This window comes from Sarcophilus harrisii, chromosome 2, assembly GCF_902635505.1.
Source record: "Sarcophilus harrisii chromosome 2, mSarHar1.11, whole genome shotgun sequence".
NCBI classification, from domain to species: Eukaryota; Metazoa; Chordata; class Mammalia; order Dasyuromorphia; family Dasyuridae; genus Sarcophilus; species Sarcophilus harrisii.
This window is the reverse complement of record NC_045427.1, coordinates 586,476,870-586,500,912: the sequence shown is the minus strand read 5'-3', so window position 1 is coordinate 586,500,912 and position 24,043 is coordinate 586,476,870. Positions and strand designations below refer to the sequence as shown.

General features: G+C 37.1%; 1 protein-coding gene across 6 annotated transcripts in view; it reads left to right on the top strand.

The window, feature by feature from the left end:
* The first annotated feature begins 11,467 nt into the window (after positions 1-11,467).
* Positions 11,468-24,043, top strand: part of IDE (insulin degrading enzyme) — a 104,333-nt gene continuing 91,757 nt past the window's right edge. For 2 of the 6 annotated variants that reach the window (XM_031956059.1, XM_031956055.1), the window contains exon 1: positions 12,235-12,428. Coding sequence is in view for 1 of the 6 variants with exons in the window: in XM_031956052.1 (XP_031811912.1) it covers positions 11,512-11,609 (98 nt within the window). In the remaining 5 variants the exon portion in view is untranslated. Of the gene's footprint in view, positions 11,610-11,984; positions 12,109-12,234; positions 12,429-24,043 lie in introns of those variants that run through there. The other 4 variants (XM_031956054.1, XM_031956052.1, XM_031956053.1 and 1 more) reach the window with 4 other exon arrangements.

Below are 24,043 nucleotides of genomic sequence, written 5' to 3'. Positions count from 1 at the left end.
CTTAATATCTGACCATGGGCAAATCACTTGACTACTTCATTTTCCTCAAAATTTGTAAAATGAGCTGAAGAAGGAAATGACAAACTACTCCAATATCTTTGCCAAGGTAATTACAAATTGGGTCATGAAAAATCAGACACCTGAACAAAAACAAAATAGCTTCTTGCTGCTCACAGATGTGCCCATTATCTTCAAAACTTAAAAAAAAAAAAGAAAAAAAAAAAACCTCACTATATTGTATTGTCTGCTAGCTGTGATCTATCTTTTTATTTCTTAGCCAAAATATTTGAAAAATCTATCTATATTCATTACTTTATTTTCTCATCTATTGTAACCTCTGCAATCTAGTAGCCAACTTTTATTACTCAATCAAAACTGCTTTCTTCAAAGTAATCTCTTAATTACCAAGCTGGTGATTTTTTCTCAGTGCTCATTCTTCCCTACCTTCCTATAGCTTTTGAAAGAATTGACCATCTTCTCCTCCTGAAAGATTTCTCTTAAAAATTCAGACTTCAGGCATTTTGACTGGCTCCCCTTCATGCCTGGAAGGCTCTCCATCTTCTCTGCTTCTTGCTTTTTTCAAGTCACAGCTAAAATCCAGTCTCTTAAAGGAAGCTTTTCGCTACTCCCTTCAATTCTAATGCCTCCTAGCTGTTGATTACATCCAATTTATCCTGTATATAGTACATAATTGTTTACATGTTGTCACCTCCATTAGACTGTGAACTCTTTGAGAATAAAGAATTTCTTTTGCTTTTCTCTGAAAACCCACACACAGCGTAGCTGCTTAATAAATGCTTATTGACTGGTTCTCTTCCTTTTAGTTCCCATTTCCTTCTCCATTTCCTTGACTGGATCCTAGCCCATGTTATGCTGGGCCTTTTCATTTCTTTCTATTTTCTTTCACTTGGTGACTTAGTAGTTCCTAGCTTCTGATAAAGATAATTGACATCATACTCCCTACCCTAAAATATGTAATAATACACAATAATTCAAGAGGCATAATGATGTAGCAGATAAAAGGTTGACCTTGCACTTAGAAATATTGAATTCAAAAAGATACTCAGTTCCTGCCTTTGACACATATATCTGAAGGATTTGAGGCAAGTCACTTTAATCTCTTATTGCCATAGGCAACTCTCTAAAACTCTAGATATCAGAACTTTTGCCAATCTGCATTAGCAGGAGATAATTACTTTACTGGGATCTGATGAAATCATGATTTCAAACAAAAATTATAACTATAATTTCATCATTGTAATTTTTTCCCTCCTATTCCACCAGCATGGAATATCTTCAGAATTCCTGTTCTTTAAAGTATCTTCTTTCTCTCTCCCTAATTTTCAGTCTTTCTCTAACCTTTGACTACTCCCTAATATTTTGAAACTCTTTGAGAACAGGAACTGTCTGTTGGCTCTTTTTGTATCCTCAGTGTTTATTAGCAATTTTCTTAATAAATGTTTACTGATTTACTTAATGACCAAGTATATCTCCCACATTTAAAAAAACCCTTTCCTTGGAAGCAGGTAAATGAGGGGAAAATCTTTATCTCAAGTTTTTCTGATTAAAGGTGTCATTTTCAAGATGTATAATGAACTGATTCAAATATATAAGACCATTCTCCAATTTATAAAAGACCAAAGGACATTTGGTCTTTTATAAAAGGACAAATAGACATTTTTAGAAGAAAACTAGATTATCAAAACCTATATGAAAAAACCTCCACTACTTCTTAGAGAAATACAAATTAAAACAATTATGAAATTATTTCTTTCACACATCAGATTGACAAAATTATCAAAAAGAAAATTACAGATGATGGAAGGGATATAGAAAAACAGGTACATTGATTCACTGTTGGTGCAGCTGCCATGTGGTCTAGCCATTTGGATAAACAATTTGGAACTATTTCCTAATAGCTATTAAACTGTGTAACAGACTCAAATGTACAAAAATATTTATATTGGTGTTGTCAAAGAAATAAAAACTGAGTGGATGCCTATACATTGGAGAAAGGCTGAACAAGATATTTTGTATGAAAGTGACAAAATAGTATTTTTCTGTGAGAAATGATGAAGGTAATTGTTTCAGAGAAACATGGAAAAACTTGTATGAACCAATACAGAATAATGTGATTAGAATCAGGAGGATAATTTATACAGTAACAAGGATATTATAAAGACAAAAAATTCTGAAAGATTTAGGAACTTTAATCAATTCAGTGACTAACTACATTTCCAGAATACTCATAACGAAACATACTACCCTCCTTCTGCTAAGAGAGGTGCTGGGCTCAGTAGATTGATATTTGTTTCTTTTTTGACTTGGACAGTTCACAAATTTGTTTTACTTTATATATGTTTATAATGATTTTTTTTCTCAACTTCTCAGTGATGGGGGAGGTTAGGAGGAAGAGCTGAATCTTTATTAAAAAAAAAAAATTCATCTCTCAAGTTATTGTCCCATATCTGTCTTCTTTCATGCCCAACTCCTAGAGAAAGGCCTAGCTTCTTTCAAGACTCAACAAAGGGGTTATTTTTTACAAAAGACATTTCCTAATTTTCCTCTCTTCAATTCTGTATTTCTCTTACATACCTCAATTATTTTATGTTAGGCTGCTCCTAACCGGGAGGTACCTTTCCTTACCCAGTAGCCTCAATTATTCTTCTGACATCTCCAGATACAGGAGACCAGATAGTCACTACACCCAATGAAAGTTGCAATAGGCACACTTTATTTGGTACAACTCATGATGTCTCTCCTCCCCCTCCCCGCTTCCTTTATCCCTTATATCTTCCCCCCAACCATCCTCTGTTTCCCCCAGGTCACATGCCTCAGCAACAGTCCTTCCAATGGAGGAGAGTGCTTGCCCCGTTTTTGGCACTTACTTGATGCATGACTTTTTGTGCCATAATTCTCTTACTGGAACCCCTAGTGCACACCTGTGCACACCTAGTGCACACCTCTTACTGGAACACCTAGTGCACCCGGGTGCCTCAACCCCATTCAGGTTTGTACTGTTAGCCAAGGCATTGTGTTATAGGGGTCATGGAAAACAGGTGGGGTAGAAGGTTTCAGGGCCCAGCAATTTTTTATTTATTTTCTGTGCATTTTGGGTTGATGTATAGATGTACATGTTTCCCACTGCAGATCCCAAGCTTCTGAAGGGAAAGGGCAATTTTTCTTGCCTTTATATCACCTCCTCCAACCCAGTACCTGCCTTATAGGTAGGGCATTTAACTAATATTCCCTGAATTGAGTTGGGGTTATATCTTTCAAAATCTAAATGGATGGTTTTCTTGAGTATTGTGACCAAAAGCAATGCCCTGCTCAGTGGCCCACATTCTCATGATAAACCTCTCCAAATAAGCAAGACTGCTCCTTGGACGATGGATATGCTATCCATTGCTGAACCTATACTTAACCTATTTCTGAAGTCTTTCTACCTTGATCGTACTTAATAGCACTTGAATAACATTGATAATATAATTTTAGTGAAGAATACTCAGGACAACAGTTTTCATATCTTATTTCTTGAACAGGCTAGCTGACTGTCTTTAACATTCAATGTTCAATTTATTCAGTTTTAGCTACAGTTCTAGCTTGAAATCCTAACCCAATTCTTGTTGCTGATATTACTTTCATAAGATGAAACCTACATTTTCAATTCATAGAATTAATTTATTGTGGATTCTATATTTTCACCAGACTGTAAGAGTTTGTAAATTCATAATTAATATGTATAATATATATTATTTTTCAGTTTCTTGAGGTTTCCTTCTTTACTTGTTCACTTCTTTAATGACAGAGGAGCAAGTTATTCCAAATATCCTTTTCCTTTATTGCTGGTGTCATGTTGGGCTCTGTCATCTTGTGTCAATGGACATCATCAGCATGTATGTATAAACAAATAGAGACAAGCTGCATATATATATTCCCCCCCAACCCCAGAATGAGAACTTTGAAGTATGGATCCCTACCCTTTTGTTGTATCTTTAGAAGTATTATTCTCTTTGTAGCCAAGTTTCTCTCCTTTTTTCATATCTCCTTCTCTCACACATCTCAGGGAAAACCTAGCTTTTTCTTTCTCTTCCCCCCTTCTATTTTTGGCTATCTTCTCCAGCACTGAATACACTTTCTTTTTTTTTTTTTAATGGCTCCCAACATCTTGAGTCAGAAGTATGAGTAAGGTTATTCCCCAGAAGGAATATTCATTATTCTGCCACTTTGGACAGTTTTCTGAGATTATCAGTCAGTTTATATCTCATATGAAATGTATTCCAGCTGCCTACATCACCCTGTTCAGATCCAGTCCAGCTGTCCTTGTCTCTAGGCTATTCTCCTTTTTGTTCCATTAAGTTCAGGACTTGGTTCACAGCCTTTTTCACTCGATCCCTGACCTTATGCATGGGAAGTCCTATAGTTGATCTCTTAGTACATCAACTTCAACAAGTGCTGTGACGACCTTCACTCTACCTTACCATTCCTCACACAGGAATGGGCACTTCTTTGATGTCACTGCTCCCCACAACTGTTCTGCAACAATAATCCCAAACTGAAAGTCTTAATTCAACATCCTGCACTTGCATCTCTCCCTATGCCTTAATTCTAAGTGCATTTTTCATTGGGTCACCTGGATTTCATCTCCTGTCTTCTTCCAAACCCATTACTTGAATTCTGGCTTCGCTTTTCCTTTCCCCCTTTTTTTTCCCTTCTAATCTTGACCAGAATTCCTCACCAGAATCCCTAATCCCCTTTTCCTTTTTGATGCTCATGCCTTGCTAAGCAACATTAGGGTTGCCATCATTGTACTCACTCTATTTCTCCCTACCCACCCAAAATAAATTGGAGGAAGTTATACAATCAATCATATTTGTTGGCTCCCATATAAATTTATTTTATCTAATCTCCACTGAATCCTCACTGATGCAAAACTATCTTTTTATTGGTATTTAATTGGCTATCACAGAACTTCTTAAAATATATTTTTTTCTTTATTCAATAGCCTTTTATTTACAGGTTATATGCATGGGTAACTTTATAGCATTAACAATTGCCAAACCTCTTGTTCCAATTTTTCACCTCTTACTCCCCACCCCCTCCCCCAGATGGCAGGATGACCAGTAGATGTTAAATATATTAAAATATAAATTAGATACACAATAAGTATACATGACCAAACCGTTATTTTGCTGTACAAAAAGAATCAGACTCTGAAATATTGTACAATTAGCTTGTGAAGGAAATAAAAAATGCAGGTGGGCATAAATATAGGGATTGGGAATTCAATGTAATGGTTTTTAGTCATCATCCAGAGTTCTTTCTTATCACAGAACTTCTTAAAACTTTTCCAATTCGCCACCTTTTTCCACCCAAGAACTTTTTATATCACCCCAGGCATATAAGTATACAAATCAAACATTTACAGATAATACATCATGATTTTGAAGCCCCCACATTTATTTATTTACAAGACCCCATATGGCGTTGAGATCCACAATTTAAGAAACTGAACTGTTGCATATTTCAGTGATTGCTCAAAACTCTTCTCCTTTACAGATTTTTTATTTTATTTTGTTCCCTTATCTTTCCCTCTTAAAATACATAAAGGTCATCAATTATGGCCTTTCTTTTCCTTTTTTCTACACCTCAAAATTCCTCTACAGAATTCTCACATTTCTCTTTTACTTCAGTCTCTGACAAAGAGGAAGATGGTCTTTCTCTTTGCCAAGATTAACATCTATAGTTATGCTATTGATTCAATCTCTCTCATCTTCTCTGGAACCTAGTACTTTGAGTCAACTCAGATTTCTCTAATCTTCAATTTCTCTCTATTGTTTACAAATATGCTCAGACTTCCCCCATCCTTAAATAATCTTAAACTCAACCCTGCCATTCATCCTTTCAAGCTATTGTCTTTTTTTTTTATTTTTTTATTTAATAGCCTTTTATTTACAGGATATATACATGGGTAACTTTACAGCATTAACAATTGCCAAACCTCTTGTTCCAATTTTTCACCTCTTACCCCCCCCCCCCCCCTCCCCTAGATGGCAGGATGACCAGTAGATGTTAAATATATTAAAATATAACTTAGATACACAATAAGTATACATGACCAAAACATTATTTTGCTGTACAAAAAGAATCAGACTCTGAATTATTGTACAATTAGCTTGTGAAGGAAATCAAAAATGCAGGTGTGCATAAATATAGGGATTGGGAATTCAATGTAATGGTTTTTAGTCATCTCCCAGAGTTCTTTTTCTGGGCATAGCTAGTTCAGTTCATTACTGCCATTAGAAATGATTTGGTTGATCTCGTTGCTGAGGATGGCCTGATCCATCAGAACTGGTCATCATCTAGTATTGTTGTTGAAGTATATAATGATCTCCTGGTCCTGCTCATTTCACTCAGCATCAGTTCGTGTAAGTCTCTCCAGGCCTTTCTGAAATCATCCTGTTGGTCATTTCTTACAGAACAGTAATATTCCATAATTTTCATATACCACAATTTATTCAGCCATTCTCCAACTGATGGACATCCATTCAGTTTCCAGTTTCTAGCCACTACAAAAAGGGCTGCCACAAACATTCGTGCACATACAGGTCCCTTTCCCTTCTTTATAATCTCTTTGGGATATAATCCCAGTAGTAACACTGCTGGATCAAAGGGTATGCACAGTTTGATAACTTTTTGAGCATAGTTCCAAACTACTCTCCAAAATGGTTGGATTCGTTCACAACTCCACCAACAACTTTCAAGCTATTGTCATATCTTTCATGAACTCTTAGAATAAGTTGTCTTTACTTTTTCCATTTTCACCTACTCCTTCTTTTAAAAAATTATTTTTTATTATAAACTTAACATGAACTTTTAATTTACAGAGAATAGAAAATAGTATGTGAAATTATGATTTTTCTTGTTTTGTTTTGTTTTTTTGGCAAGAGAGCATATAACAAATTTAACATGATAGAAACAAAGTTGCCTTCTTGGTCTGTGTCCCCTTCTGAATTTCATTATGTTTACTTTTATGTATTTAAAAAATATTTTTGATATGCTTTACTTTTTTTTCATCTTGACTACCTACCAACTTCTTCCCCCCAGAAAAAGCCCTCTTCCCTTTGTGACAAGTATAGTTGAGCAAAATAAATCCACACATGGGTCCTGTCTGAAAATTTCTCATTTTGCAATTCTAGTCTACTTCTTCCAAGAGATGGGAAGCATGTCCCATAATCAATTTTCTGCAGGCATATTTAGTCATTGCTTTGCTCAGAGATTTGAAGTCTTTCAAAGTTGTTTTCCTTTATATTATTCTGCTCATTATATAAATAATTCTTCTGATTCTGCTCACTTTATATCATTTTATGCATGTTTTCTCAAGTTTTCTGAATCTATCATATTCATCGTTTCTTATAACTCAATAATATTCCATTACATTGGTATATCATTAATGGCCTACAATTAGTGCTGGGCACCCATTTTGTTTCCAGTAGTTTCCCACCCCAAAAAGGATTGTCACAAATATTTTTGTGCATATGGGTACCTTCCCCTCTGATTTTTTTTGGGTATTAACAGTAGTGGTATATCTCTGGGTCAATATTCAATATTTAATCACTTTTGGAGTATAGTTACAAATTGCTTTTCAAAATGGCAAAAAATTCATAGCTCTTTCACTACATGAGAGTAGCTGTTCTCTCACAATCTCTTCCTGCATAGCTTGTTAAATGGTTGGATTAGTTTTCTCATCCTTCCATCTTTTCATTTCTGGTTTTATTAATAATGAATAATATCACCAGTTATTGTAGAATTTTCACATAGTAACCACTTAAATTCTTAATTACATGAATTAAAAGTGAAATTTCATTAAGATCTGAAAGTCTGAATTATAGAATATTTTTGGAAGAACTGAACTCAACAATTGTGTTTAAAATTAGTTTTATTGATGTCATTTCTTCTATGAGTACAGTAATTTCTGCACTCATAAATCATACCTCTTCCAAAGCAGTGAGCTTACCTTATAACAAAGAAAAAGTTAAACAAAACCACATAACAACTCAACCACTTATGATAGTATGTGCAACATTCTATACTGATAATCTACTCTTCCACGGAAGAGTGGGAGAAACATTTTTTCATAGCTTTTCTAGAGATTAAATAAGTCCTTATAATTACATAGCATTCACCTTAATTTTAATTTATGATATTGTAGTTTGATGATGATAATAGTGAGAAACTGGTAGACAGTTCAAGTGGTGTTACTCTGAGATATCAAAGAATGAGGGAATTAGGTAGTCCTGTTGATTTGAACCAAATGATGCGTTTAGGGTTTAGCAAATGTTGGAGTTAGGTCATGGGAAGATTTCACAGCAATCATTCTCTTTGGCAAAAGGTAGGTTTATTTAGGAGAAGAGGTTACAAACAAAATGAAGAGATACAACAGATACCAGGAATGGTAAATATGAAATAGAGTTGGGAAAGCACATAACAATTAACAATGGAAAAGACATCTTTCTTAGTGGAACTCACAAATAATGGGTAAAGAAAAGGAGTATCTCATGAGGTTGGAGAGTGCCCTTAACTTGTAATCTAAATCCATAGAATAATTTAGAACCCTAAAAGAGTTAGCTATAAAAAGTAGATACTATGAGATAAGAGTAGGGGAATGAGAGGAAAGGCACCATGAGGCAGAGGGCCATGGTGAACTTATTCCAAAAGAGGTATAGCAAAGATGGCGATCATGGACAGATTTACAAGGAAAATTTGATGTAATTTGGATTTCTGATTGGACACAGCAAGGTGGGGATACACATAACCTCCACAGAGGGTGGGATTATAAAATTAAACTGATCTCCCTCAGTGCCCTTCCCTGATTTCCTCAGGGAGTAATTTTATCAGTACTTCAGGCTCTTTCCACTTAGTAAGTAACCCAAGGCCCCATCACTGTGAAGATTTATGCAGAGACATGGTTAAGAATCATTGAGGTCAGGAGTATTTGCAATTGACATGAAAGAAGGGAGGTGAACTTTATTGCCCAGCATCACTGTCCTATGGAGCAGAACTTCTGAGGAGAAAGAAATTTTGGATTAAAAACATTCTGGTGAATGATTATGAGATGTGAGGAAGGAGGGTAGAAATTTCAGAACTTCTCCTTTTTAGTTATTAAATTATAATTATATATACATAAATATATATAATTATAAAATTATTTAGTTCTTTTAGTTAGACCGTTAACACAAGAGGTGAGAAAACCAATATGGCTAGGTAAGAGCTAAGATTTTTCTATAGATATTCAAAGAAAGCATTTACATGAAAATGAACCAATTGATTACTATTATCACTTTTTCAAGATGATCAAATCATGCAGAATTATCAGTTTGCAGCTATTTTCTACTAATACATCCCAATACTTAAAAATATTCAGAAAGGTGGAAGTAAAGTATCCTAATGGAGTCTTGCTCTAAAATGCTTATTCTGTATAATGTAGGATACTAAGTTGAAAGTGTTTTCACATTTACAAGGGTGTATACTCTAGCCCTGGAGTCCTACTATATCTATGCCACAAGACTGCCTAATAAGTGAAACTGTATTATAATAAAGTCTTTTTGGCACTTTAGTAATGAAACTCCCTTGGATAGAGTCCAGGATGGCAATACCTTACAATGAAATCGGATCTATAGTGAAGAACATAATGGCTTTAATGGACAGTTTCCAATAGGACGTCAGTGGTTAGAAAAACAAAAAAACCTTGGCTTTTTTTAACTTTTTTACTCCTTTTGTCCCATTTCTAAAATGTCCTCCCTTCTCTTTTTTGCCCTTTTTTTTTTTTCAGTTTATTTTTTAATACACATTGTTTTATGAATATTTTGGGAGAAGGAAAAATTGGAGTAAACAGGAAAAACCATGGGAGAGAAAAAAACCAAAAACAAAAAAGTGAACATAGCATGAACATTGATTTACATCTAATATCCTTAGTTTTTTCTCTGGTTGCAGATAGCATTTTCTATCCAAAGTCTATTGGGATTCCTTTGGATTCCTGAATCCTGAGAAGAACCAAGCCTTTCAAAGTTGATCATCATATGTTTTTGTGTACAAAGTATTTCTAGTTCTGCTTGTTTTGCTCACTATCAATTCATGTAAATCTAGGTCTTTCTATAATCAGTTTGCTCATCATTTTTTATATATTCCATTACCTTCATGTCCCACACCTTGTTCAGCCATTCCCCAACTGATGGGCATCCACTCCTTTTCCAGTTCTTTGCTACCACTAAAGGGGCTGCTACAAACATTTTTGCACATGTGGTTCCTTTTCCCTCCTTTATAAATCCTTGGAATGCACACCCACTAGAAACACTGCTGAGTCAAAGCCTCCCTCCTCCTCCTGAACTACTGAATTCTTACTATTTTTGTAAAGCTCACTGAAATGCTAGCTTCTTCAGAAGCTTTCCTGATTGACAAGGACCTTTTTATTATTTTTAATTCTACACAACACACAGGTAATATCGTGGCGTTTGGGAAGTTAATCGTACAGTGTGTTTCAGGCTTCCAGGAGCGTTGGACTCTCGGTGACCTCATTTGGGGTTTTCGCGGCAAAGATACTGGAGTGGTTTGCTATTTTTTTCTCCGGTTCCTTTTACAGATGAGAAAACGGAAGTAAACAGGGTTAGGTGACTTGTCCAAGGCCACATAGTTAATAAGCGTCTAAGGCCAGATTCCGACTCAAGAAGAGGACTATATTCTGGACGATAGGCCAGGCCGTCTGTCTCTCTACTTCCTACTGCTCCTTTTATCCTCGTAAATTAAACTCTCATCTTCCTCCCCGATCTAAGCCGGCAAACACACACACGCGCGCGCGCGGGCGGCGGCGCTGGGCAGAAGGAACCCCGCACTCGCACGTCCTTTTGCCCTAGAGAGAGACTGTAGACCACCGTCCCGGGGAACAGTCACCAGGACACTGGGGGCAAGGCGCCTGAGGGCGAAACCTGATTCCCAGGTTTCAGCGCGGACGTGGACGCAGGGCGCTCTAACTCCCTCACCACGATTAGTCCGCAACAGCCAATGAGGGCGTCTATGTAAATACACACTCCTCAGGTTTTGAAGAGTCCATCAGAGGCTCCCGGGGGGAGGGGGAAAGGCCGCTTGCTGCCCAGGCCTCCCTCCGTTGGGCTCCCTCTGTTTCTCAGTAACCTCCTAGCCCGAACGGACCCTGCCCTGAGCCTCTCCGCTTAGCCCCGACTCCGCGGCACGCACGCGCCCCTATCCCTCAGCCGCCCCCCGCCCCGCCCCTGGGGCTCTGGCTGACCGCCCCCTTCTCTTGCTTTTCTTCTTCCTCCTCCTCCTCTTCCCCCTCCCTCGTCGTAGCTGCGGCCTCCTCTTCGGCGCTCGCGCTCGGCCCGGAGGGCTGGGGGGGTGGGGAGTGCGAACTGTCCGACTGAGCATGCTCAGTGGGCTGGGCCAGCTCCGGGCGCAAGGAGGAAGCGTTTCCAGAGCTCCTGGCGGTGGCGCTGGGGTATGCGGTACGGGCTAGCGTGGCGGCTGCTGCACCCCGCGCTCCGCACGACCTTCCTCCCCGTCCTCACCGCTCGCCTCTGCGGGGAGCATCTTTCGGGGTAAGCGGGCGGCCCGGCTGGGCCGCGGCCCCTGGGAGAGGGCTCCTGGGATGGGGGCTGCAGCTGCCGGGACGATTCCGCAGCCTCCGCCCCGCGGCTCCCGCCGGCCGTCCCCCGGGCTCCCCGGACTGCCGGCCGGCCGCGGTACTCTTCGGGCACCGGGCCCGGGAGGAACCCGCGGAGCCCGGGCCTGGCGGGGGGGGGGGGCAGCGGGCAGGGCGAGCCGGCTAGGGCCCGGCCGGGGCCGGGCAGAGCGGAGGGCACGGATCGGCCGCTTGTGTGACCTAGGGTCGCCGCGGGGACTATGTCACAAGGCCGGTGCGGGGAGGCCGAGAAGCGCCGCGCTGTGGCGGGCGGCAAAGTGCGGCGACCGGGGTGGCGGGGGTCAGGCCAAGTTATGTCCCTCCGGGGGGACCGGGTCCGACCACTGGAAGAGAAACCTCCACTGACGGAATCTGACTTTCCCCAGGGGAAGAGAACCTGAAGCGAAGAGAAGCAGGTAGGGAGGAGGAGCGGAGGAGGAGGAGCAAGAGGAGGAGGAGGAGCAAGAGCTGCAGCAGCTGCAGCTGGGCCGGAACAGCACCCGGCCAGGACTGCCAGCCTCCCCAACGCTTGCCTCCCCGTTGAGCCGCGTCCGGGGGCTTTCGCTGGACCTCTGCCTTCCCGTAACTCCCAACTCCCCGCGTCTACCCTAGTCTCCTAGGCTTTCTGATCTGGAAGAGATCTGGAAGGGCATCCCCAAGCCTTTCCCATTTTGCAGAGGAGCAGGAGGGTTTGAGTCTTCCAGGAAGGAACGGCGTGCTCTGTGGGGAACATAAGGTGGTGTTGGGTTTTGCTATTGTCCATCATATTATACCAAAAAGTTTTTTTGGCTGTTGTTCTTTGTAATGGTTTCTTTCACCAGCAGCAATTGGGAAACATCGGTAGGCTTGTGCATTTGTGTAAGAACCCTTCTCCAGGGTTTCTTCGGTCAAAAACGAACACCTGTTAATGCGAGGGAGGGAAGGGAAACAGTGAGTAGTGTACAGTATGGAAAGGAGCACCTGAGGTAGGCTCCGAGAGAGTGAGCACTTGTATCCCACCTCCGATCTTGCTATGGGACCTTGGGCAAACTCCGTCTTCCCAGGCTTCAGTGCCCTGATTTGGAAAACGTGGGCTCTTTCAAGGACTCTTCCAGCCCTCTAAGATCCTTACGGTCATATGACTCTGGGTGCAAAGCAATGTGCTTAAAGCTCTGTGAGAGATTACCAACAAGTAGGATTCAGATATAAGGAGAAGGTATTATAGAAATGGAATGTCTTTAGGGGAGACTAGACTTAGTGAAGTTTTCAGTCAACAAGCATACATTAAGTCTCATATTCCAGATAATTGCCCTAGTCTCTGTGGATACAGAGATCTTGGAACAGCTTCTGCTCTCATGACCTTTTATCTGGAGAGATAAAATGTATGTATGTGTATGTGTAAATCTGTACAGATAAAATACAAGGTAAATTTATAGAGGAGAGGTAACTGAGGGTCCGAAAAGGCTTTATATAGAACAGGTGTCAAATAATAGGCATGCAGCCCAAAATACTCTCAAACCATGTTAAAATGCAATTAGAAAATACTTTATAAAACAAATAAAAACACAATAAAACAAAATATTAAATTTTGAAGACAAGTCAGTATACAGACTGCAGGGATTTTTATGTCTGGGTTAATTGGTTCACATTTCTATTTGAGTGTGACACCACTGGTAAAACAAGATAGAGCTTGAGCAGAGTTTTGAAAATTGTGAGAGGTGGAGCATGAGAAGGAAATATATTATTGGCATGGGAGACAACTGGTGCAAAGGTGAAAAAGCTGGAGATATGTAGAGTTTGTTGTATGTGAGGATCAGTAAAAAGTTGTTTGGCTGGTCCGTGAACTAGCATATAGGGGAAAAGTAATAAATATTGTGAAAGGCTTTAAAAGCTCTTGTTTCTTGTGCAGAAGTAATTGGATGAAGAAGCACACAAATGCTCAGAACAATTTGTTCTTTATCTTACAGGCAGTTATGGGGTATGGAAGTGATGCTTTAAATGTTATTTTTTGGAAATTAATCTGTTGACAATTGTGGAAGAGTCATCAAAATGGATGGGAGGAGTCTGGAAGGCACTTCCATAAAGATTTTTTCTGTTATTTTTCTTGTCTGTCTTGATATTTCCAACCTATATTTCACCTCTAGAACTTTAGTATTTATTTAGGTCATTTGGCAAAGAGATTGCCATGCAATATCTTTTATTCTTTTACTTTTCATCTATTATGACAATTTTTCAATTAAAGCAGAGACTGAGAACTATATCTTAGACTTTATAGCTATGCAGTACACATAGCATCTTGCACATAATATGAAGTCATAATAAATATTAATGAGAGGAAAAATCTTTAAAACTTGATTTGACAACTCAGATGAATTTATTATGTTTATCATATCTGCAGATGCTACAGTAGATAGTATGTTATTTTTTGGTAAGTTCTAAAAGAAAGGAGTACATTTTTATTTTTTTCTTCGTGGCTGCTTGAACACTGGTTAGTGCATTGCCAGTCAGAAGATAGAAAATCTAGATAGACTTTTGTATAAAGCACATGTTGTTCTTTAGTCAACTAGTAGCAGTACATACTCTTTTTCCCTTTTGGTAAAGTATTATATTGTTCTTTGTTCATGCTAAAACTACATTGTACTTAAATTTAAATGTTACTGTAAATGTTCAGATTACTTTGAAAAGTCATTCGAGCATGCTTTATTTGTTTTCTTAAATGAAAATTGCAGTTATAAAACACTTAGTATTATGATTCTTTAAGTTAAAATTGTCAGGTTTTCCTTTTTTTTTGTTTGAGACAATGTGTTCTTTGGAAGTGTTTTGCAGTTCTGCAAAGGTTAAAGAGTTAAAAAGGTTACATCCTGTATTTCACAGGGCTTAAGGGCAGTTAGGTGGAGCAGTGGATAGAGTGCCAGGTCTGAAGTCGGGAAGACTCATCTTCTCCAGTTCAATATGTGGCATGGGCAATATGTGACTGGGCAAGTCACATACCCTGTTTGCTTTAGTTTCCTCATGTGTACAATGAGTTAGAGAAGGAAATGACAAACCACTCCAGAGTACCCTAAATAGGGTCATGAAGATTTGGACACAACTGAAAAATGACTAACCAACAACAAATATGTTTAGGTGTTTCAAATTTTGAAGTTTATTGTATCTTTTCTCTTTCTGGTAGAGTGGACAGGGTCCAGACTTGAGTTAGAAAGCTATGAGTTCAAATTCCACCTCAGATACTTAGTAGCTGTGTCACTCCGCAAGTCACTAAACGTATCTGGATGTCAGTTTCTTCATCTGTAAAATGAAGGTGTTAACTATTCCATAACTTCCAGCTTTAAATTTATAATTCTTTGATGTACATTTTCATGGGTTGAAAGAATTTGTTGCTAGAAATGGCTTGCACTTGGAGGGAAAAATAGTTGCCTTTTACTCTATATTATTAGTACTATCATATTTGGAGCTCTGGGGTCACAATGGTCTCCCCAAACTCTAATGTTACAGGAATGAGATTAAAATGTCTTTAGAAAATGTTAAACAAAATGAATAAAAATATAATACAATTTAGATAATGCAAATTTGTGATATTCTAAGCCAGTAAGTGTCTTCAGGGATGTTTGTATTTGAGTTTGAGAACGCTGCTCTACAAAGTATTAATGGAAGAAGTGGAGTTCAGAATTTAGAGTTCTTTATCTAGGGTTCAGTCCCAAAAACATAGGAGTGAAAGAGGCCTTCTCTTCCAGATGGTTTTTGTCGATAGCTGATTGAGGATTTTAAAACAGATTTTGTGTAGCTTCCTATCAGTATTTTATTCAAAGTGAGAGCAATTCTATTAGTCATTATGGAACATTGAGGAATATGAGCTTTATGAATATGAGCTCTCATTCTTAGGGTGAGAAAAGAACATCATTAGAGTAAACCGAATTGTGATTGTAAAGCATAGTCTAGCCAGATGTATCAGTGAAAAATGTTAATGGTCATTTGACAGATGCTTTCTCATGACATAAATTAAAGTTTGTAAAATACCTTAAACTTCTGAAATGTATCTGTCTCAGTCCCTCAGGAAACATTTATTGAATACCTACTATATGCCAGGCACTGAATTCTTTGTTGAGAATATTAAGAAAGGCTCTCAAGGAGCTGTTTTAATGAGAGGAGAAGACAATATATAAACAACTATTTTAGAATAAGATCCATGTGGGATAAAAAGGAAGGAAAGGCACTAAAATTAAGGGGGATCCAGAAAGCCTTTTTGTAGAAGGTTATATTTTAACAGAGAATCGAAGGAAACCAGGAGTCAGATATACAAAGAAAGAGCATTCTAGGTTTGTGAGACAATCAGTGAAAATGCCAGCAAGTTTCAAAATTAAAAATTTTGGTGCATTTTAAAATAATGTAGTGCTTAATTCTTCCAGGTTTAGATTTACTTGAAGAGGAAAAAAAATCAGATTACATGATTTCAGGATGGACTAAATTTGTGAAAGTTACTTGGTCACATTGTAATGCCCTAATCCACATTCCCTTCTTCAGATTTCTTGTAAATCACATATTAAAGCAATTTAAGATTTAAATAGCTCCTCCCAGCAGTTCTGTGAGGTTGGTAAAAGGTTTTTTTCCCCACTTGATAGCTGAGGAGAACCAGGATTAGAGAGGTCACTTGCCCTGATCCAGCATGTTGGTAGTTCAGATTCTAATGATCAGCTGAGCTTAGTAATTCTTAATAACGTTCGTTTGTTTGCTTACTATAGTGCTTGATATCTAATAGACAAATGCTAGATGACTAATTGCATTATTTGGAACTTAATCATAGACTAGTGTGTTGTTGTCTCCTTGCAGGCAGGACTAATATATATGCTTTTTTGTTTTTCCTTTAGCACCTTCAGCTGGGTTATCAACTACACAGGCTAGCCCTTGTATGGGAAGCTGACATTGACTTACACTCAGTCCTTCTGGCCTCCAAGACTCTACAACTAAGTTGTGGAGCTATCCCCACCAGTTTTGGTATAGAAAGTCCCTTCATCTGAAATTCCTCATTTGAATGAAATTCTAGGTCTGGTTTCTTCCTTTCCCATTCCTGTCCACCTCACTCCCCAAATGAGCAGTTACACTGGTATGCATAAAATGTTAAAAGATAACAGGGTATGATGAAAAGGATACTAGATTTTGAATCATAGAACCCATGTGACCTTGGGCAAATTGATCTTTCTGAGCCTCAGTTTTTTAATCTGCAAAATGAAGAAACTGAAATGAATGATTCTTGTCATTCCTTCTAGCTCCAAATTTATGATCTTGTGACCCAGGGAAAGACCTGTAGGTTGATTCTATATGGGATATTTGTTAGAGAACATGAACAAGAATTGGTGAGGGTTGAAAGGGCATGAATGGGTTTTGGTTTACAAAGTGGTGGTAGCACCTACATTGATGAAATCATAAATCATTTGAAACGATTTTATCCAAATATATAAATTGCACAATTCATTTCCCTAGTTCCTGAGTCTGCCTTATATAATATTGATTCTTAAAATTGATATTGTTTTTCCCTTAATGTGTATGTATTTTTTTCCTTTAAAAGATGCAGCTAGATGGTACAGTGTATAGAGCATTGGACCTATAGTCAGGAAGACTTGAGTTCAAATCCAGCCTCAGATACTTTTATTAGCTGTGTAATTCTGGGTGGGCAGCAAGTCACTTAACCTTGATTTGCTTCACACTAAAATAGGGATGATAATAATAGCATTTACTCCACAGGTTTGTGAGGATCAAATGAAATAATATTTGTAAAGTTCTTAGCACATAGTAGGTGCTATATAAATGCTAGTTATTATTAAGTTACTATCTTATTTTGGGGGAGGGGCTTAAATATTCTGGTCTATAAAAGAAAGTTCCTTAAAGAGTATTTAAAAATTTATTGTATTGATATTTAATAAACATTATCATCACAAGTTGTTTTGTGATTATTGTTCCAAAAGACTAAAAAATGTTAGCTGTGCCTCATTTGTGTTCCTAGTTTTGGGAAGAAGTGTAATAGTTAAGATTATGTATGTATGTATGTATGTATGTATGTATTGGAAGGTGTGGTAAAAAAAAAGTAAGTCATTAGTGCCTCTTTGTCACTTTTAAAATAATATTTATAATTATGCCTTAAAACTTGACACCCAGCCATCCATGTTGCATGATCTGTTCAGTTTCTTTCATCTGGTTAGTATTGTTGAGTGTCAGAATTAAAGGGAGTGGCCAACCTACCATAACTTAAGTTGTTGAAACCAATAAGCTTCTGATAGAGAGGAATCCAGTAGGTGCTGTTTTGATTCAGGAAAGGAAACTCAGTAATTTATGACCTTGAGCAAGTTCAGGATTTTAGAGCCATAATAACTAGTTATTAGTTAGGAATTATAGGTAAAATTAGTGGGTTAGTCACTCTCGTACTTGTTGATTTTCTTGTATTCCAGAATAGTATTGTGAAATAAAGATGTTGAGGGTTGGGTACTGTAAGATATCTAAGGTTCTTAAAAGTTTTCGGATTCCCTGAAATAACTTTTGTTTTGACATACCAGGCAATCCCAAATTCATATAAAGTACAACTTCAGTTTATCTCACCCCTAAATAGTTTATTAATTGTTAAAAGAATACATACTTTTTAAAAATTAAATTTGAACAGTGATTTGTGTTTGACCATAGTTGTAATGCCTTTCAATATTGTTTATTTACATTGTCTTGGCGCTTTATTTTGTATTTATACAAGTTTTTCTGAATTCTTCAGTTATATATAATATATATATGAATATGTATAATTATAAATTACACATATTATGTTCAATTATATATATTATATATAAAGATGTATAATTACAAATTACGTATATATTATATTCAGTTATAGATAATACAGTATGATAACATATTACACACATGCTACTATTGTTTGTTCAGTCATTCTCTGTAGGAATAGAAAGAATACTGATTTAGAAGTTAGGAGATCTGAATTCCTGTTCTGATTTGGCCTTTAGGTAGTTAGTATAATCCATAGATCCTTTAGTTGGTCAGTTTTCTTTTGCAATTTGGATTTTTGAGCTGAAAGCTTAGAGCTTAGCATCAGACTTTTAAGTGCTAGATTTAGAATCAGACTAACCTACCTGTGAGTCTTTTTACATTTCATTATTGTCATCATTCATCATTGACTTTTGGCAAGTAATTTTTATTCTCTGATCCTGAAGAGCTTAAAAGTAAATTATCTTTGGGGCATCTTACAGTTCTGTGATACCGTGGTTCTAATTGATTTCATGTGTTGATATCTCTGGAAAATGACTGTCATTTGGATCCTCATTTCTGTGATCAATTTTGCTTTGATTTAAATCTCTACTGTATGTAGCTCTGAGAGTAGAAGTCCTTTTAACATATATTATAGGATGAACTTGCTAATATGACTTTTATGGAAAGGCCAGTTATAATTTTTATAGATTTGAGTAATATATACTAAACATTGTTTTCTGTGTGTGTGTGAGGCAATTGGGGGTTAAGTAACTTACCCAGGGTCACACAGTTAGGAAGTGTTAAGTGTCTGAGGTCAGATTTGAACTGTGGTCCTCCTGACTTCAGGGCTGGTGCTCTATCCACTGCACCATTCAGCCTGCCCCTAAAATTCCTTTTTGACAGTTGATATAATGAGTATTCAGTATTCATAATAACCTAGGTACTCATACCAACTTATCTTTTATAGAACCAGAATTTCATTTTATCAGCCATGTAATCTTGGCATAATTTATTTCATAAGAAAATATATTTAAAAAAGAATCCGTTTTTCTCAAGAGTAGTTACAGATTGAAAGTCAGGAAGGGTGACTTGTGACTTGTAAACTGTGCATGAAAGAACCTCAGAGCTTTCCTTGTACCTTGAATAATAATTGTGGTCTCTGCAGCTAATTTTCCTCTCATCCCAATGTTAATCTTTTAAAATATGGTTAATTTTTGTAAAAGAGCAATGTTTATTTCACTTTCTAAAGAAATAAATTCTTCTAGTAGTGGCACATGCCTGTAATAAATTTTTACTGTAGGGGAGGCTGAAGCTGGGGATCTCTTGGACTCAGGAATCCTGAAGTATGATGGAATAAAGATATATTAAGTTTGACATTAATTATAGTGAGTCCTGGGGGATGGAGTAGACTAGATTGCCTAAGGAAGGACAACACAGAGACAGAGACAAATAGAAAGAGAGAAAGGAGGAAGAGAGAGAGAGAGAGAGAGAGAGAGAGAGAGAGAGAGAATGATTAATTCTGAATTCACTTGGAGTTAAATTTAACATTAAGTAATATGTCAAGTGTTTTGCAAACCTTAGAGTTATATAAATGTCAGCTACTTTAAATCAAATATTCTATATCTAAGATAGAGTAAATTTATATTAAATTAAGACAAGATTGTTGCTGGGATTCCTAAAATACTTCCCAGTGTTTGTGAAGGAAAAGACATATAAGAAAATCTGTTTTAGAATTCACTTATCTTAGAAATCATTAACTGGGAAAAAACAGGATAGAAAGCCCATTAATCTCTGTTAGCTTTCTCCTTTATTAATGCAAAAATTATTTCCTGTTTTATTAATTTAACTACATCATCTGTGAGATGAGTTGTACTGGATGTTATTTAGGGTTTCTTCCAATTCTGGTGAACATGGGCAAATCATTTAACTTCTCAGACCTCATTTGCTTTATCTCTAAAATGTGGGATTTGGATTAATGTCAGACTTAGTTTTTTCCCCTCTGTAAAATGAGGATACTAATAGTACTTATTTCACCAGGTTGTTATGAGGATTAAATGAGAAAACATATGTAAAGCACTTAGTAAGCCTTAAAGTACTACATAAATGCTAACTATTTATTTGATGACCACTAAGGACACTTCTAGCTTGAAATGTATGATCTAGTGATTCTGTGATAAGGCTGTTTACCTAATCCTTGAAATTTAATTAAACAATAACAACAAAATTCCAATTTGCTTGGTAGACATTCCTTCTCTCTGCCTTTTTTTCCCTTCCAGTTTCTGTCTTGGGATGGAAAAGATTTTTACAAGTTTAGAAAGTTTTTCATTCTCTGTTTCCTAGTGTTTGACTGACTGCTCTTGAACTTCACTTCTGTTTTGGTCTGCAATGATCAGTGACCAATGTAGGGGGCACAGCCTAGCATCCAAAGAAGGTGGGAGTGGAGGGTTATACTTTGCCATACTAGCTGAGTATGTTTTTGAGCCAGAGTTCCAGAAAATAGGATTCTCCCTAAAAAAATGGCTTAGTATTTGTAGCATAGTTTCCAGTTTTTCCTACAAAACACAACTAATGTGAAAATTATTTTAATTGTGTTAGTTTCTTCCCTAGTAGAGTTGTCTTTTTTGTAAATTTTGTCTCTCTGGTTTAAAAAAAAAGAGCTCCTTTTGCTCTTAGAATGATGTTTCAAATGTATGGTATGTATGGATGTTTGTAAGAGGAGAGAAAATCTATCTTTTCTTTTGTGACCACACCTGTATGTTAAAGATAATTACAAAAATGATAACCAAGTAACTTCCAGAAATTTCTCTGAAATTGCAGATGTCATTGTGTAACGAGAAGGTGCTAGGTTGCTACCTCCTGAAGTGGGAGGAGCTGTAAAACCTTAAACAAACAGGGAGATCCATGTCACCCATCCAGATCCAGCGGTTATTTTATTCTGAGAGTCAACAGGAAGTAGAATAATAAAGGTAAATTAGGGTAGACTGACTCTGAAAAACAGATGGATGTGTCAGGCTAGGAAAACAAGAGAGCCAGTCTGATCAGAGTCATAATAACCAATCTTTGGTCAGATCAGAGAAGAAAAGCAGACAAGGATGCTACCCTGAGGAAAGACGTTTGCCTGTATCCATAACTGAGAATGAGATTAAGTTAAAATCATTGTGCAGAGGTTATCAATCTATATTTTGTAACCCGTAACATTCCTTTCTTTCCTCTCTCCTCAAATACTGGTAAAGAGATCGGAGTACAAAGCTGTGTTTCATATGTTGTCTATAAAATTGAGGAATAATCTGAACAAGTTGCATAATTTCTTCAGACCTCATTTATTAATTTTTAAAATAAAGGGAATGGAACTAGAAAGATTCTAAAACCCTTTCCAGCTCTAAAACCTTTGATCCTGTGTATTCATAAATGAAGTAGTAAGTGAAAACAAGTTAGCTCTTCCCCCAACAAATAGATAGTGTTTTGAGCAGTAATAGGAAACAGCAGTGTCACTCAGACAGTAGTTTGAGATATAATACAAGATCAAGGTAAGGAGAATCTGTATCTGCCTAAGACCCATTCCTTCACCTTCTCTTTCATGGGAAACTCCTCATTTATAAGCTTTGGAGTTTCTTTCTATTTCTAGCTATCTAGTATAGTATCTGAGCACATAAAAGTTGGAAGAAACCTAGCTAGTTAAACATACCTCATAGTGCAGAAATTTTTCCTGTTAAGGAGAGAAGGAGTTCTTAACCTTTTTTCTATTTCCATGGGACCCCTTTGGCAGGCTAGTGAAACCTGTAGATCTCTCCTCAGAATCATGTTTTTTAAAAAGTGACATAAAATTATATAGGATTGCAAAGAAACTAAAGATTAGCGAAAATGAAGATGTAATCTTTTTCCCCATCCAAATTCAGGAACCCAAAGATACAAACCCCCTGCTCTTTAGAGTTCCTAGCAAATCCAGACTTTGCTTTAACATAATCATTAATCAGGAAGTTCCCAAAGCAGTCCAGTTCATAATTATACTTCTTTCATCATGTAGGTAGCACAGTAGATATTGTGCTGGATATGAAGTCAGGAAAGTCCAAATTAAATGACCTGAAGTACTAGTTGTCTGTCCCTGAATAGATAGCCTTTATTTGCCTCAATTTCCTCAACTGAAAAGTGAAAAATGAAATATTTGTGAAAATGAGAAATATTTATTTTTGTGCTTTACAAACCATAACAAGATCTATGCTAGACCTTCTTATTTTTAATTGTTCAAAAACCATATCTGTCCAGCCAGAATATGCATTTTTTGTTTTCCACTCCTTGACATTAGTGTCTACTATACAACAGTTCCTGATCTGCTTCATAGCCTTTCAAATATTTGGAGAATTCTCTTATGAATTGGGAGTAGAATTGGATGAAGGATCCCCTTCTGGTACAAATATAGATAGTGCTAAAAGAATCCTCTACACAAGTATTTTTGTAATCTTGTTACAAAGGTGAAAAGTCAAGTCCACAAACATTTATTAAGTGTCTGTATTCTTGTTATTGTCCCTAAACACTGGGAATACAAAGAAAGAAAAAAAAATTCTATTCTCAGGAAGCTCATGTTCTACTAAGGAAACAACTTTGTATAAAAACTGATAAAGATAAGAAATTGGAAATAATTGTTGAGTGAAGACACTACCATGAAGGGAAGCAGGAATGGTTTCTTGTGGAAATGAGATTTTATCTGAAAAATCAAGGTTGAGAAGAGAAAGTATTCCAGGCATGGGGGGATAGCCAGGGGAAAATAAGATGGTTTTGTTGGACATCTACAAAGAAACTAGGGTTAGTGGATTGTAAAGGACATGGATTAGAAGTTAAGATATAACAAAATAGAAAATTTCGATTATACCAAACTGAAAAGTTTTTGTACAAACAAAACTAATGCAGACAAGATTAGAAGGGAAGCAATAAACTGGGAAAATATTTTTACAGTCAAAGGTTCTGATAAAGGCCTCATTTCCAAAATATATAGAGAATTAACTCTAATTTATAAAAAATCAAGCCATTCTCCAATTGAAAAATGGTCAAAGGATATGAACAGACAATTCTCAGATGAAGAAATTGAAACTATTTCTAGTCATATGAAAAGATGCTCCAAGTCATTATTAATCAGAGAAATGCAAATTAAGACAACTCTAAGATACCACTACACACCTGTCAGATTGGCTAAGATGACAGGAAAAATAATGTTGATTGTTGGAGGGATGTGGAAAACTGGGACATTGATTCATTGTTGGTGGAGTTGTGAACAATCCAACCATTTTGGAGAGTAGTTTGGAACTATGCTCAAAAAGTTATCAAACTGTGCATACCCTTTGATCCAGCAGTGTTACTACTGGGATTATATCCCAAAGAGATTATAAAGAAGGGAAAGGGACCTGTATGTGCACGAATGTTTGTGGCAGCCCTTTTGTAGTGGCTAGAAACTGGAAACTGAATGGATGTCCATCAGTTGGAGAATGGCTGAATAAATTGTGGTATATGAAAATTATGGAATATTACTGTTCTGTAAGAAATGACCAACAGGATGATTTCAGAAAGGCCTGGAGAGACTTACAGACTGATGCTAAGTGAAATGAGCAGGACCAGGAGATCATTATATACTTCAACAAC